The 15095-nt window shown below is 43.9% G+C and overlaps 1 protein-coding gene across 1 annotated transcript; it reads left to right on the forward strand.

Moving 5' to 3' along the window:
- Positions 1-732: 732 nt before the first annotated feature.
- LOC107118148 (vomeronasal type-2 receptor 26-like) lies at positions 733-14300 on the forward strand. Its single transcript, XM_015420423.1, has 6 exons — positions 733-876; positions 2535-2813; positions 7260-7592; positions 11236-11463; positions 12772-12898; positions 13399-14300. Exons 1-6 carry the CDS (start codon positions 733-735, stop codon positions 14298-14300), a joined length of 2013 nt encoding a protein of 670 aa, XP_015275909.1.
- Positions 14301-15095: the final 795 nt, after the last annotated feature.

Genomic DNA, 15095 nt, shown 5'->3' on the forward strand with positions numbered 1-15095 from the left:
GTTTCTTCATGTGGTGTGTAAAATACATCATATGAAGTGCACTGGAAACTATCCTGCTGAGATCCTACATCATTGGTACCAGCCTGGGGAAATACTTTTTGGTGGGATTTTATCTCATATGGGTCACGCTTCTGAAGTGGTTACATTTGAAAAGCAGCACTATCCTCAGGACTACAGAGCCTTCCCAGTGTAAGGAATTAATTTTCCTTTTATTGTAAGAGACTTGAATCATATTTTGTCAAATCTGTATATCTGAAGAACTGAAGGCCACCAGATCAGCTTTCTTATGAGCGGGGGGGGCGGGTAGACAAATTCATCTACCTATGAAGGAGCATTTTCGTGGAAGCTAACAGAAACCTAGAGTAAGCTTCAAGTACGCTGGTTACTGGGGGGTAGTGGAAATTAGCTCCATGCCCTACTTGTGTCTTTCCCAGTAGTATCATGGATAGGAAGGGAGCATCAGATGGATCGTTCGTGTTATTCAGATGGTTTCGTGTTATATTCTTAGAACCAATATTGTGACCAACATCAATGTCATGCATTGTATAATTCTCCTGTAAAACAGCAGTTGATTTCCTTTGCAGCCTAGTAACAAAGAACTACCAGCACCTCCTGGCCTTGGCATTTGCCATCAGTGAGATCAATGAGAATCCCGACATCTTGCCCAATGTCACCCTTGGGTTTCTCATCCATGACTCCTCCGCAGATGCAAGGTGGACTTACAGGACCACCATGGACCTGCTCTTCACTTCACAGGAACTAGTCCCAAACTACCAGTGTGGTACCCAGAAGAAAATAATAGGTGTCATTGGAGGACTTACCGCTGATACCTCATCACACATGGCAAGCATCTTAAGTCTTTGCAAGATACCACAGGTAGGTTCAGAGTTTTGGGACTATGGGGATTTGCCTTAATCTACCCTTTCTATTCTGCTGTTACGGATAGGGAATAATAAGAAGTAGGACCAAAAACAGAAGAAGAAGTGAAATGTGTTAAGTTGCATTATGATGTGATATTGATGCCCAATGGATTTGTGTTCAACACATTTCTTCAAAAGTGGTTAAGAGCGGCGGACTCTAATCTGGAGATCTGGGTTTGATTCTTCACTCCTCCACATGAAGTCAGCTGGGTGACCTTGGGCCAGTCACAGTTCTCTCAGAGCCCCACCTACCTCACAGGTTGTCTTTTGTGGGGAGATGAAGGGAAGGCAATTGTAAGCCGCTCTGAGGGTCCTTCGGGTAGTGAAGAATGGGGTATAAAAACCAACTCTTCTTCTTTCTTCTTCTAAATAAATGGGAACTGCATAATAAGGGGGGGGGTGTTTGCTGATTCTATTCTATGGATGGGTGTTCATTTGATTTGTTCTCAGATTGGTCACCTAGAATGTGGAGGTTGTCCCAGGCAGTGTTTGCTCTAGACTCAACATAATTTATTCAGAGAATATTAGAAGAGAATCTAAGTGCCCTTTTCTAAACTGAAATGTCCCAGGCTCTTCAGCCGTTCCTCATAGGGAAGGTGCCCCAACTCCCTAGCCATTTTGGTTGCCCTCTTCTATACTTTTCCCAGCTCTGTGTTTGTTATCCTTTTTGAGATACGGTGAACAGAACTGCACATAGTATTCCAAATGAGGCTGTACCACAGATCTATACAGGGACAAAACCTTTTTGGCCATTTTATTTTCACCCCGTTTCCTAATAATCCACAACATAAAGCTTACCTTTTTTTAATTGCTGGGGCACACTGGGCGACCACTTTCATGACCCCAAAGTGTCTTTCCCTCTCACTCTCAGGTTCAGACCCCATTAGCATATCTGTATATTAGCATTAGCAGGTTGTTCTCCTTTCTCCTATTTCCAGTTTAACTAATCCCTGCTCTGTTGTGAATTGTAGGATTTCTAGTCCCATGTGGGACTGGAGTTCTCCCAGTACAGCAATTCATCTCCATAGTATAGAGACCAGTGCTCAGGAGGAAATGGCAGGCCTGAGGCCAGGATTTATTAATGTGGGGGGCCTTTTAAAAAGTCGGGGGGGCACTCACTGAAATGAAAATAGAATTAAAAACTCACATAGGCTGAGCTAAAAAAAACACCTCACATAAGAAGATCCATAGAGAGAGCAGTTATAAACTTTAAGGCCACATCCCATTGCTCTGGCAATGGTTTTTGCCGGCCAAAGCATGCGTGAATCAGTGCTTATTTATTAGGGTGCGCTCACACTGTCCCTTTGATCGGGATTCGCCACTGTTTCCTCCCGCATTTAAATTTTCTGTTCACATGCGCCAATCCGCCTCCCGCGCCAAAGCAGGCTCACTCTCGCAATGCTAGCGGGTTTTCCTGACCCTGGGAAAATCGAGTACTTTCCTGGCTCTTGCGCATTGAACACGCAATTTCAACTATATGGACAGCCCTCTTTCGCAATGATTGCGAATAGGGCCGTCTGACCGCTCTCTGTAGGTTTGGGTTTTTTTAAGCTTCCAGTTTGAGCGCATGGGCATACATGTGCTTAATAAACCCATTTTTTTAAAAAAAGTCAGTGCTTACAGCATCCTGGTGGAGGTGGGAATGAGAGGTGGGGGCTCCAACAGCCTGGACAGAGGTGGCAAGGAGGTGGCGGAGACGGTGCCCGAGCAGCGCGGCCCACGCCACGTGCCTTCCTGCTGGGCCTCAACCTCCTGGCCGCCCAGAAGCACCAGGAGAAGGAACACCAGGCCGGCAGCGACTGGGCCGATGGCAAGGACAGCCCTGTGGCCACCCAGGGGCAGCTGCTGTCATCGCTGTATGGGGACGAGAGGGAGGGGGACGGCCAGCAGCCGGTAAGGGGGATGGCTCTGTAGACATCCAAACCCGCAGCAAAATATTCCCATTTAAATTAAAGCAGGAAAAAGACGCAATTACCATGCCGTGTAACCGCAGCCTCAGTCTTGTTTCATGAAGGGCTTTGGGGGCATTAATAGTTTTCCTTTTCATCTTAGAAAGCTATTCAACTGTTGCTAAAAATATAAATTACGCTACTACAGGGGGTTTTTTTAAAAAAAAAATAAGACATTGCTACATGAAAAATGAACTCTTCTCGCCTTCTTCCTGTTTCAGAGGAAATAAGCACTAAAGCAGGGGTCCCCAGCCTTTTTGAGCCTACAGGCCCATTTGGAACTCTTGACACAGCATGGTGGGTGCAGCGAAAATACAGGAGGAGGAGCCAGCCACATAACGACTGACACAACTTAACGTCAGGAACACAGTGCAGATCCTTGTGCTGTGGTGGCAGCTGCTGCTGAAGTAACATTTAAAGAAATCTGTTCAACCAATCAAATCTCCAGTAGTCATTCAGAAGCCTTGCTGGGCAGAAGCCCAACCTGGTCACATCCACTTCCTAAAAATACTTGGCAGGTAGAAGAAAAGGTGTTTTGGTGGGTGCCTGAAGGCCGGAGACCCCTGAACTAAAGGATAGCCTTCTCTCATTCTCACCATTTAAGACCCTTGTCAGAGGTGAAAAGTGGAAACACCAGACACAGTGCCTGTTGTGTTGTGGTCCTGAACTTGTCTGCACACGCAGAACATTGCCTGGAACCAAATCTGCTACCATGCGGTAGCCAGGTGAAAATTTTTGTCTTCTCCCACACATTTAGATTAATTGAATCTCTCCCGTTAAGTTTTACCCTTGCACCTTGTTCTGAAATATTAGTACATTCCATATTCTATCTAATATTTTAATAATCTAATATTAACCTTCTACTACTTGAGCTGCAATGGCTCAAGTGGTTTAGACGCTGAACTGCAGGCTGTGGAAGGTCAGTAGTTCAGCAGTTGAAGACCCGGGTGCCGCAAGACGGAGTGAGCTCCCGTCTCTAGTTCCAGCTCCTGCCAACCTAGCAGTTCGAAAGCAAGAAATTGCAAGTAGATAAATAGGGACCACTCCAGTAGGAAGGTAACAGTGTTCCGTGTGCCTTGGTGTTTAGTCATGCCGGCCACATGACCACAGAAACGTCTTCGGACAGCGCTGGTTCTTCAGCTTGGAAACGGAGATGAGCACCGCAACCCTAGAGTCGGACTCGACTGGCTTTCGAGCAAGGGAACCTTTACCTTTTTACTGCTCTGGTATCAAAATGCTTTGTTTAATCTCTCCACTGACCTACGTTTATAGTACATTTTAGAGATTCTAAGGCTGCGGTCACACACACGAAATAATCCACTTTCAATCCACTTCCAGTGCAATTTCCAACTGGATTTTTACTGTGTGAACTGGCAAAATCCAGTTGGAAAGTGCATTGAAAGTGGATTATTTAGTGTGTGTGACCGCAGCCTTGGTGGGACACTCCTGCTTGATTCTTGGATCTTACACTTTTTACTTTTTTGCTTAATGATTTTAATCTGTGGGTGCAAATTTACGTTGCGCTTTTATCGCATTTTAGATGTATTACTGTACTTTTATTATTTTATCGGAATGTTGTGAAGCCAGCTTGTGGGCATTTTATTCAGGAAGAGGGAAGTCACAACTGTAAAATAAATGAATGGCTATATAAATGGTGCGATGAGCCATTATTAAACAGAAAGCCTGTTTATTAATTTTAAATGCTGTGCCCCAACTTTGCTGAAGATTTAAGGCAGCTTATAAGCAATGTGCTAAAAGGAGTATATAAAATTAACATGAATTTATTTTTAGAGAAACAGTTACAACGTCTCATCATACTTAGTGGATAACGAATTGTGTTATTAATGTAGATACTATTGTGTCAGCTAGGAAAAAAATGGGGAAAAAGCAAAAGTGCAAAGGGAAAGGAATGTGATGAATACAATCCAATCTGGCAGTCTTTTTCCTGTCTTTTTTGGATTTGCACCTTGTGAAGAACACAGTGGATTCTGAGTTCTTTTATTTTCATTCTTTGATGGCACCAGGAAGCATTGTTATTGTTTTTACTGTGACTCCTCTGTTGAACATCAAGGCTAGAAGTGCCTAGTTATCCTGGGATACCACTAAATATTTGAGATTAGGAGTCTGAATGAAGGCTGTATATATGAAGTGGGGTCTGACTAGTGAGTTGGGCATCATGGACAGTAAGGGGAGAAATGGCTAAAGGAAAGAGGAATTTTGACTGCAGCATTTATTGGACACATGCTCACATTCTTGTAAATAAATATTTTAAACATGTATTTCTTGACCCTAAACTACTTCATGGCAGAATTGTGTCCATGAGAAAGGGTGTTGCTGGATGTTTACACAGAATAGAGCACTCTATTAAAAGCCATGTTGGAGATAAAGGATCAATGCCACTCATCACAGATAGTCAAAATATAAATGCTAGAATAGCATAACAGGTTACTTGTGTAGAATCAGCCAGAACCACTGTGGGGAAAGGAAGGAAACTGAAGTGTAGGAAATGATGTAACCCCCCTCTCTAAAGGTCAACAATATAGACTAGGCCGAAGACTCTTTATGGCACTTGGCCATCTCTGTAGTTATATAAGAACATAAGAGAAGCCAATGCTGGATCAGGCCAATGGCCCATCTAGTCCAACACTCTGTCACACAGTGGCCAAAAATACCAGGTGCCATCAGGAGGTCCAGCAGTGGGGCCAGGACACTAGAAGCCCTCCCACTGTTGCCCCCCCCCCAAGCACCAAGAATACAGTGCATCACTTGTCCCAGCCTGAGAGTTCCTATCCATACCTTGTGGCTAGTAGCCACTGATGGACTTCTGCTCCATATGCTTGTCTAATTCCCTCTTGAAGCTGTCCATGCTTGTAGCTGCCACCACCTCCTGTGGCAGTGAATTCCATGTTGGAAGACAACTTCATTTGTGACACACTTAACAGTTCATACAGCTCTACAAAGCAAACCATGAACGTCAGTGTAAGTGAATATGTCTTCATCAGTATTTATTTGTAATCTGTATCTCTATACTTTGCTTATAAAAACTTGTGCCTATTCTTATGCCCACTTTGCAATTTATATACCCATGACATGAACCAAGAAGTCTTGTAATAGTCAACAGGTTTCTGCTTGAGGTTTCTGCTTGTGAAGACTGACTTTATGAGGGATGAGATGTCTCACCAAGACCTACTGTGTATCCTCTGCCTCTCAACCCCCCCTCCCCTCCTCTCCTCCACCCACCATTTGATAAGGAACTGCTACGGGCTCCAGACAGAAGCAGGAGGAACTGTGTGGTTGATATCAGCTGCATCTGAATGGACAAATGTTCTGTAAAATAGAGTTCTATGTTTCTGTACTTTTCCTTGGGGTTATTATGGATGACGGTGTTTCAAGCCGTAATAAGCAGAGCACGCCTGCCTTGGTGCAGAGTATTTACAGTTTATTATACAATATTTACACACAGTCCACAGGAACTCAGCATTCAGCTGTCAGACCGACAAACTGCTTCGCCAGGCAATAGTAGCCACATAGGCAGTCGTAGTGAACTCAACTACATTCAATATATACAGGTATACAACCAATCACAATGCAGTAAACACAAAATGGAGCTGCGGTGGCTCAAGTGGTTAAGACGCTGAACTGCAGGCTGTGGAAGGTCAGTAGTTCAGCGGTTCAAGACCCGGGTGCCGCAAGACAGGGTGAGCTCCTGTCTCTAGTTCCAGCTCCTGCCAACCTAGCAGTTCAAAAGCAAGAAATTGCAAGTAGATAAATAGGGACCACTTCGGTGGGAAGGTAACAGCGTTCCGTGCACCTTGGTGTTTAGTCATGCCGGCCACATGACCACGGAAACGTCTTCGGACAGCGCTGGCTCTTCGGCTTGGAAACGGAGATGAGCACCGCAACCCTAGAGTTGGACTCGACTGGCTTTCGAGCAAGGGAACCTTTACCTTTACCTTTACATACAAAATGCTGAGTCATAGTGACTCCTTGAAAGGTGATGCAATTGGCTGTCGTGTGATCTCTGAACTGTCAAGTTAGATCACACAGATCTCAGTGACTTGCTGCCATCTTGAATAGCATCACTCTGAATATGCCAACAATGGAATCAAAGCAGGGCTTTTTTTCTGGGGAAACACGCCAGAACAGAGTTCTGGAACCTCTTTGACAAAATTATTTTTAAAATGTTTAAAAGTTCGTGAGTTTCCAGTATACAGATTGAAAACTTCATTTCCTTCTTGGGAGTCCCAGCACCTCTTTTCCCAATTTTTTAAAAAAGCCCCGAATCAAAGTATGGAGTACAACTAAAGAGTGTTTGCAAATAAGAACAAAATGAATAAAGAGTTACTCAACGATACCTTTTTTCCTCTGGAACTTTTTTTTTTTTTTTTAGCTTTCGTATGGCTCATTTAAACCAGAACGGGATGATTCGTCCCAGTTCTTTTCCTTTTACCGCATGGTCCCCAGTGAAGCCCTTCTGTATGAGGGGATCGTCCAGTTACTTCTGCATTTCAGGTGGAAATGGGTTGGGATCGTCACTATGGATAGTGAAAGTGGAGACTATTTCTCGCAGACTTTGGAGCCGATGCTTTCCAGAAATGGAATCTGTGTGGCCTTCACACAGAAGATTCCAGAAGGTGTCCCGTTGGAAAGCCTTGAGGTCCTTTTGGCATACATCGACCGTAGCAATGCCGATTTCCTGGACAGCAAAGCCAATGCAATTGTTGTATATGGAGAAACTGGAACCTTTATGTGGCTGGAAACCATTACATTTATACCCATATACTTAAAGATTCTAACAGGCTCTGAGGACACGTCGAGAGCCTCTGCAGGAAAGGTGTGGATCACAACAGCCCAGATTGATTTTGCATTCATTATTTTTCAAAAGATATTTAATATACAAATATTCCATGGTGCTCTTTCCTTCACCATTCATTCAAAGGAAATCTTGGGCTTCCGTAGATTTCTTCAGGTTCTCAAGCCCTCCTGGGCAAAGGGGGACGGTTTTATCAAGAACTTCTGGGAACAAGCATTCGACTGTGCATTTCCAGATTCCATTAACCCAACAAAACCTAGTGAAACATGTACTGGAGAGGAGAGACTGGAGAGTGTCCCGGCACCTTTCTTTGAAATGAGGATGACTGGCCACAGCTACAGTATCTATAATGCTGTCTACGCCATTGCGCATGCCCTAAACGTCATGGACTTGTCTAGAACCAAACACAGAGCAACAGAGAACTGGGGCAGCCTCATTCCTCTGCATCTGATGCCTTGGAAGGTAATCGCTCGTCACTGGGAAAGGTCCCCTAATGTGAATAGGGTACAATATGTTGGTATGTGTGGGGAAATGAGACTCATAAGATTTCGTTTCTGCACACATGGGAACCATACACTTTCCTGTCTGTCTGTGTGTACTGCCACCACCATCAATTCTATAGTTAAAGGGAATGAATGACCCACAGACTTAAACATAGATTCCCTTTTCCATCTTGCCCTCCTAGGCTTACCTCTTGGATGCTTCTGGGGAGGTGAATAGTTGCAGTCCCCTCCACTCCTCTCTTTTGGTCTGCATTGCTCCAACAATGGATCTAACATGGGTCAAAGGGACAGATTGACCATATTTTAAATGGAAGAGAATTTATTAAATAAATTTAAGTGCCCACAGCACTTCTAAACACAAGATATTGGGCAAAGGGGGGGAAAAAAGAAAAGTTGATAAAACCATAGCCCTCTGACCGAAACTCTTACATAACCTGTATGATGGAAAATTAGGATAGGCTATTGCTTCTTGGAGTTGCAACTGGCAAAATCCAGTTGGAAAGTGGATCGAAAGTGGATTATTTAGTGTGTGTGATCGCAGCCTTACAAACTATCCATGACATTGTTCCTGTGGTTTTCAGCTACCCCTCTGTGGTCTCAACAACATGTGTTCAACGTGCAGTCAGGTACAGAAAAGAAAATGGCTTAACCTCCTAAGGGGAAAAGTCTAAGCAGTTAAGAGTGTTAAGAACACATCACGGGGAATGATAAAAAGCAATAGAGATTAGGGAAATTTCTAGACCCCCCCCCGCATTTCCCGGCAAGTATGAACGGGACCTAGGATAGGCTATTGCTTCTTGGAGTTGCAACTGGCAAAATAAAGAACCCATCTTGTGGATTATTTAGTGTGTGTGATCACAGCCTTACAAACTATCCATGACATTGTTCCTGTGGTTTTCAGCTACCCCTCTGTGGTCTCAACAACATGTGTTCAACCTGCAGTCAGGTACAGAAAAGAAAATGGCTTAACCTCTTAAGGGGAAAAGTCTGAGCAGCTAAGAGTGTTAAGAACACATAATGGGGAATGATAAAAAGCAATAGAGATTAGGGAAATTTCTAGACTGGTTTGGAGTGTGTGTGAAGGCACTTCTGCGTTTTCACCCAGAAATGACATTGTAGTGCCAGTGACACTGTACCCTCACTGCCCTTTCAGTACAGAACAATGAGAGATGTCCATCCACCACCTGATAAGTGCTAACCCATTTAATAAATGCTAACTTCATTTCTGCCCACCCACAGCAGAATGTCCTTCTCTTTCTGCTTGCAAGAAGGGTTCTTTACTTTGGCCTCCTGTGGCTTTTTAGCAAAAGTGGAACATTGCTATTCTTCTTCTCCTGGCTAGGTCCTTTTGCACAGCTATGGCTGCGATCATATGGAGCGGAAGCTGCGGCAGCCAAACAATTCCCCCACGGATTAAAGACATCTGTCTGGTGTCCCGCAGTCGTTGGCGGGGCGTAGTTTTGCGTCGCAGGAGCATCGCAAAAAGCCACCGACTAAAACCTAGTTGTATCCGGAACTGTGGAGCAGGCGGGCGGAAATCTGATGGCGCAAATGTGCATCAGTTCGCCCCGGGGCAAACAGCCTCGCTTCCTGCCCACAGTTTCTCCCTTGTGTGATTAGAGCCTATGACACTCAAAGACTGAGAGATGAGCTATACCCACTCTTCTTTCTCTTTCCCCCTGCTAGCGAGCAAATTTACTTTGTAATCTCTGATTACAATAAGCTTTGAAGCATATGAATGGGTTTAACATATTCCTACCCAATCTCCTCATTTTACCTTCCTTTCTTTGAACACATATGGGGCTGCCTGAATCAGACCATTGTTCCGTCAAGGTCTATTTAGACTGGCAGCACTTCTCCAAGGCCTCAAGCAGAGATCTTTCACATCGCCTGCTACTCCATCCTTTCACTGGAGATGCTGTTGATTGAACCTGGCACCCTTGGCATGCAAAGCACATTCTTGACTGCTGAGCAATAGACCCTTGTTATTTGCCAGCCATGGGTGCAGCAGAACCACAATGGATCTATTTCAACCCTCTCACAGAAGTACTCATTCAAAAAAACCCTCCCTGAATCCTATTTCACTCCTTTGTCCTAAATCTAATAAGCAGTAGCAGGTTATTAGCATGACTCTCTGGAAACAAAATGACAGCATTCATAGAATCATAGACTCATAGAATTGGAAGGTACCTCCAGGGCCATCTAGTCCAACCCCCTGCATAACGCAGGAAGTTCACAAATACCTCCCCTCTCACAATCCCAGTGACCCCTGTTCTATGCCCAGAAGATGACAAAAAACCTCCAGGATCTCCAGCCAAACTGGCCTGGCAACAAATGGCTTCCTAACTCTCCAAAGTGGCAATCAGCATTTCCTTGGCATGTAAGAAAGGGCCTGTAATGTATTAAATGTATTACGTGAATCGCCTAATTCACCTCCCATGTTAAGCTTGAGCCGAACGGAGGCTCCTCAGGACTAAATTCATATTGGTCGCTTTTCAATAGCGACCTATCAGAACTGTTCCAGTTCCCTGCGAGGGAAAGACTCTCATTGGTCTTTATCCGCACAACCTCATTGGTTGTTTATTGTAAATAGGCGTGGCTATGTTAGCCCGGGAATGTTTAAAAGGAGCCTAGCTCCCAATGTTAATCTGTTCTGGTTATGAATGCGTTTAAGTGCTTGTTCGTTACTTCAATAAAGCTGATTCACTTGTTGAAATCACTCTCCGGATCTTTGTTAGCGGCGATCCAACAGGGCCAGCAAGAATTAAGCGATGATGCAACCCTTCCTGCCCTCCCTCTCATGGTTCACAAAATCAGCATTGCTATCAGATGGCCATAAATGACTACTCTCCTAGAAGAAAGTAATGTCAATTAATTTTAAGGCTGTCTGAAACTGAAATGTGGTGGTGAGTGCATTCCAGTCAATCCAACCCAAAGTGTTTATATGTGTGTCTATTTTCAAAAACAAATAAAATTCTGCCCCTTGGGGCAGTTAAAAAAAAAATCCAATCCATTCCAGGCCCCTTAATGTTCTTTCTCTTTTCACCAAGCTCCACACCCTTCTTCAGAGAATTGCTTTCAACAACAGTGCTGGAGATGAAGTGACCTTTAATGAACATGGAGAACTGAAAGGTGGATTTGATATTAAAAATTTGGTCACCTTCCCAAATAACTCCTATGTCAAAGTCAAGATCGGGAGATTGGATCCTCAGGTTCCTCTTAGTAAAAGAGTAATCATCAATGAAGAGAGAATTGAGTGGCATACAAACTTCGCCCAGGTGATAAAAGCACTCTATGTCAAATAAATACAAAAGCTCTTTGATATTTAATGAAGTCACTTGGCAGAAGCTTTAAGGGGAGCAAATGGACTCCATGAATTTCTACATCCATACATTTTGCTTAAATGTAAAGGTTTCCCTTGCTTGAAAGCCAGTCGAATCTGACTCTAGGGGATGGTGCTCATCTCTGTTTCCAAGCCAAAGAGCCAGCGCTGTCTGAAGACGTTTCTGTGGTCATGTGGCCAGGATTGACTAAATGCCAAGGTGCATGGAATGCTGTTACCTTCCCACCAAAGTGGTACCTATTTATCTACTTGCAATTTCTTGCTTTCGAACTGCTAAATTGGCAGGAGCTGGGGCCAGAGATGGGAGCTCACTTCGTCACGCGATACTAGGGTCTCGAACTGCCAAGCTACGGACCTTCCAGTCTGCAGCTTTCAGCGTCTTAACCTCTGAGCCACTGCTTTAAGGTGAGCAAATGGACTCCATGAATTTGTAACCCCATAATTTTTGATTAGTCCATATTAAATAACATCATCATTGGGCTCAAGAAGCATGCAACAGTTAAACTTTTGTTGGTTCCACCGTGCCTTGGATAATAAACATTCCTCTAAAAAAAAGAGCTTTGTTTCAGATCTCAGCTATTTATTTATTTATTTGTTGCATTTATAGCCTGCCCTCCCCGCAAGTGGGCTCAGGGTGGCTCATATTGCTTGGCACAGTGTGCCAGGATTCATATACATATTTAAAACATTTAAAACATTTAAAACAAGAAACAATTTCAAATCAAAGTGCATACAGTGATTATTAAGCAAGATGGTGTGCCATATAATGCAGGCTCAAAGCAAATCCAGGCTCGTGTTCTTCAAGGCGATTTGGCTCAGTCTCAACTACAGCCAGCCTACGCCACAGATATTAATAGTGGCCGTTGATGGTAATGTGGGTGGCTCCTAATTAAAGGCCTGGTGGAAGAGCTCCGTCTTGCAAGCCCTGCGGAACTGCACAAGATCCCACAGGGCCCTGATCTCCTCCGGGAGCTCATTCCACCAGGAAGGAGCTGCCACTGAAAAGGCCCTGGCTCTAGTAGCTGCGAGCCTGGCCTCCCTGGGGCCTGGAATAACCAGTCGGTGTTGCACCCCCGACCGTAGTGCTCTCTGGGGTATATATACGGGGAAAGGCGGTCCCTCAGGTATGTTGGGCCCTGGCCATATAGCTATTTCAATTACCTTCACAACTTGTAGAGCAATTCAGAAGCCAGATACTCACAATAGCTCCTCAGTTCTAAATTCTTGCTTTCTTCAAGAATAGGTGCCTCCTTTCTCTGTGTGTAATGATAACTGCAAGCCTGGTTCCAGCAGGAGAAAGAAGGAAGGGGAGAAATTCTGCTGCTACAATTGTGACCCATGTCCAGAAGGGGAAATGTCAGACAAAGAGGGTAGGAAATGCTCCTGTTAAAAATCCCAACAATTTGTAGAACTGATTGCCTGAAGGGATGGAATCTAAACATCTGCACTTTGGGAAAATGTGATAAAGGAGTTTAATATGTTCTTTCTCTATTATGGATTCCTTCAGATCTTTGCTTTATGCTTTTGTGTAAATATGAGAATTAAGATTTAAAGAATACAGAATTCCTGAGTGCAATGGGGCTTAGTTCTGTTATAACTAAAGAGAGCACCTGGTAAGAAACTGAGAAGCATCACAGTGAACCATACACAATTTGCAAAGCTCCATTGAGCACTATAGGATTCAAGCTCTCATTTCAAGATATGTATAAAGGTTCAAAGACTGGCATCACATCTTAAATATCCTCAGTGTTAGGAAAGCTTTATAAAACTGCTTTTTTATCAAGGGTTGGCCATACAAGGTTACTTACTACTTTATAAAACCTCTTGTTGTATAACAAAAGTTTCTAAATGGGTTGTCTTCTCCTTTCAGATATGGATTATTGCATCACTTGCTCTGAAGGTCATTATCCAAACCAGGGTCAAGATCAATGCATTCCAAAGGTTCCAAATTTCCTTTCATTTGCAGAACCTCTGAGCATTATTTTAGCCTTTGGGGCTCTTTTCTTTACTCTCGTCACAGCTCTGGTGCTTGCAATCATTGTAAAGTACAAGGGCACCCCCATCGTTAAAGCCAACAACCGGAGCCTCACCTACGTTCTGCTCATCTCTCTCTTTCTCTGCTTCCTCTGCTCCTTGCTCTTCATTGGACAGCCTAATGAGGTGACCTGCCTCCTCCGACAAATGACTTTTGGCATCATCTTCTCCATTGCTGTTTCTTCTGTCTTGGCAAAAACTGTGACTGTCATTTTGGCATTTATTGCATCCAAGCCAGGAAACCATTTTAGAAAATGGGTGGGAAAACAATCAGCACATTATATAGTTCTTTCTTGCTCCTTTGTTCAAGTTGGCATTTGTGCTGTTTGGCTTGGTTCTTCTCCTCCATTCCCAGATGTGGACAAGAATTCACTGAGTAAAGAAATCATCGTGCAATGCAATGAAGGGTCAGTCACTATGTTTTACTGTGTCTTGGGCTACATGGGATTTCTTGCAACCATCTGCTTCATTGTTGCTTTCCTGGCCAGAAAACTACCTGACAGCTTCAATGAAGCCAAGTTCATCACCTTCAGCATGCTGGTCTTTTGCAGTGTTTGGCTGTCCTTTGTCCCTACTTACCTGAGCACAAGAGGAAAAGACATGGTGGCCGTGGAGATCTTCTCCATCTTGGCCTCCAGTGCTGGCTTGCTGGGCTGCATCTTTCTGCCTAAATGCTATATGATAATTCTGAGGCCTGAGTTGAACAGCAGAGAGCAGCTGATAAGGAAAAAAACATGACAATCCTTAATAATCAACACACTCATTCTGCAGTTATTCCTTTTTCCACTTAGAAAATTTTGCAATGTCTTGGCAGGGCTCTTTTTGTAGAAAAAGCGCAGCAGGAACTTATTAGCATAATAGGCCACACCCAACAGGAGGAACTCATTAGCATATTAGGCCACACCCCTGACAGCACAGCTCATTAGCACATTAGGCCACACCCCCATGTTACCAGAAGTGTGGTCATCCAGCCACACCCACCTTTTGCTTGTTATTCTGTTTACCTTGTTTGTTGTCAAAACCCAGGGCCTTTTTTGTAGCAGGAACTCCTTTGCATGTTAGGCCACACACCCCTAATGTAGCCAATCCTAATGAGTTTCTGCTATTGGGTGTGGCCTATTATGCTAATGAGTTCCTGCTGGGCGTGGCCAACTTGGGAGCCAGCCGGAACTCCATTCCTGTGCGTTCCTGCCCCAAAATAGCCCTGGTCTTGTGAACTTTCATATCATAGCTAGGAATTTACCTTAACAATTAAGATGGAACAATGTTACATTTCAGCATTTCCTTCTGGAAAGTAAAATACTGGCTGCAATCTACATTAATGAGAGAATAGTCCCAACAGTTTACTGTAGCCCTCAACCACCTCCTGTTTACTGCAAAGAATCTGTAGTATTTAGAATTAACAGTACTCTTCAATGTGCTACACTTGAATTACTTCAGTAATTCATACAATAACACTGTAAACATAAGTATGAGAGATCAATGTTATTATCCTACAGGGGGCTGTTACCCCAACACCCCTACAGTCATCTA

This window comes from Gekko japonicus, unplaced genomic scaffold, assembly GCF_001447785.1.
Source record: "Gekko japonicus isolate JY-2015 unplaced genomic scaffold, Gekko_japonicus_V1.1 scaffold441, whole genome shotgun sequence".
NCBI lineage: Eukaryota > Metazoa > Chordata > Lepidosauria > Squamata > Gekkonidae > Gekko > Gekko japonicus.

What these genes read in the sequence shown, in the direction of transcription:
- LOC107118148 (XM_015420423.1), top strand. Translation starts at nt 733, where the DNA reads ATGGACCTGCTCTTCACTTCACAGGAACTAGTCCCAAACTACCAGTGT. An exon ending in GCAAAGCCAATGCAATTGTT is followed by an intron (nt 7,593 to 11,235) that starts GTATATGGAGAA and finishes CTTTTCACCAAG; the next exon opens with CTCCACACCCTTCTTCAGAG. An exon ending in GGAAATGTCAGACAAAGAGG is followed by an intron (nt 12,899 to 13,398) that starts GTAGGAAATGCT and finishes TTCTCCTTTCAG; the next exon opens with ATATGGATTATTGCATCACT.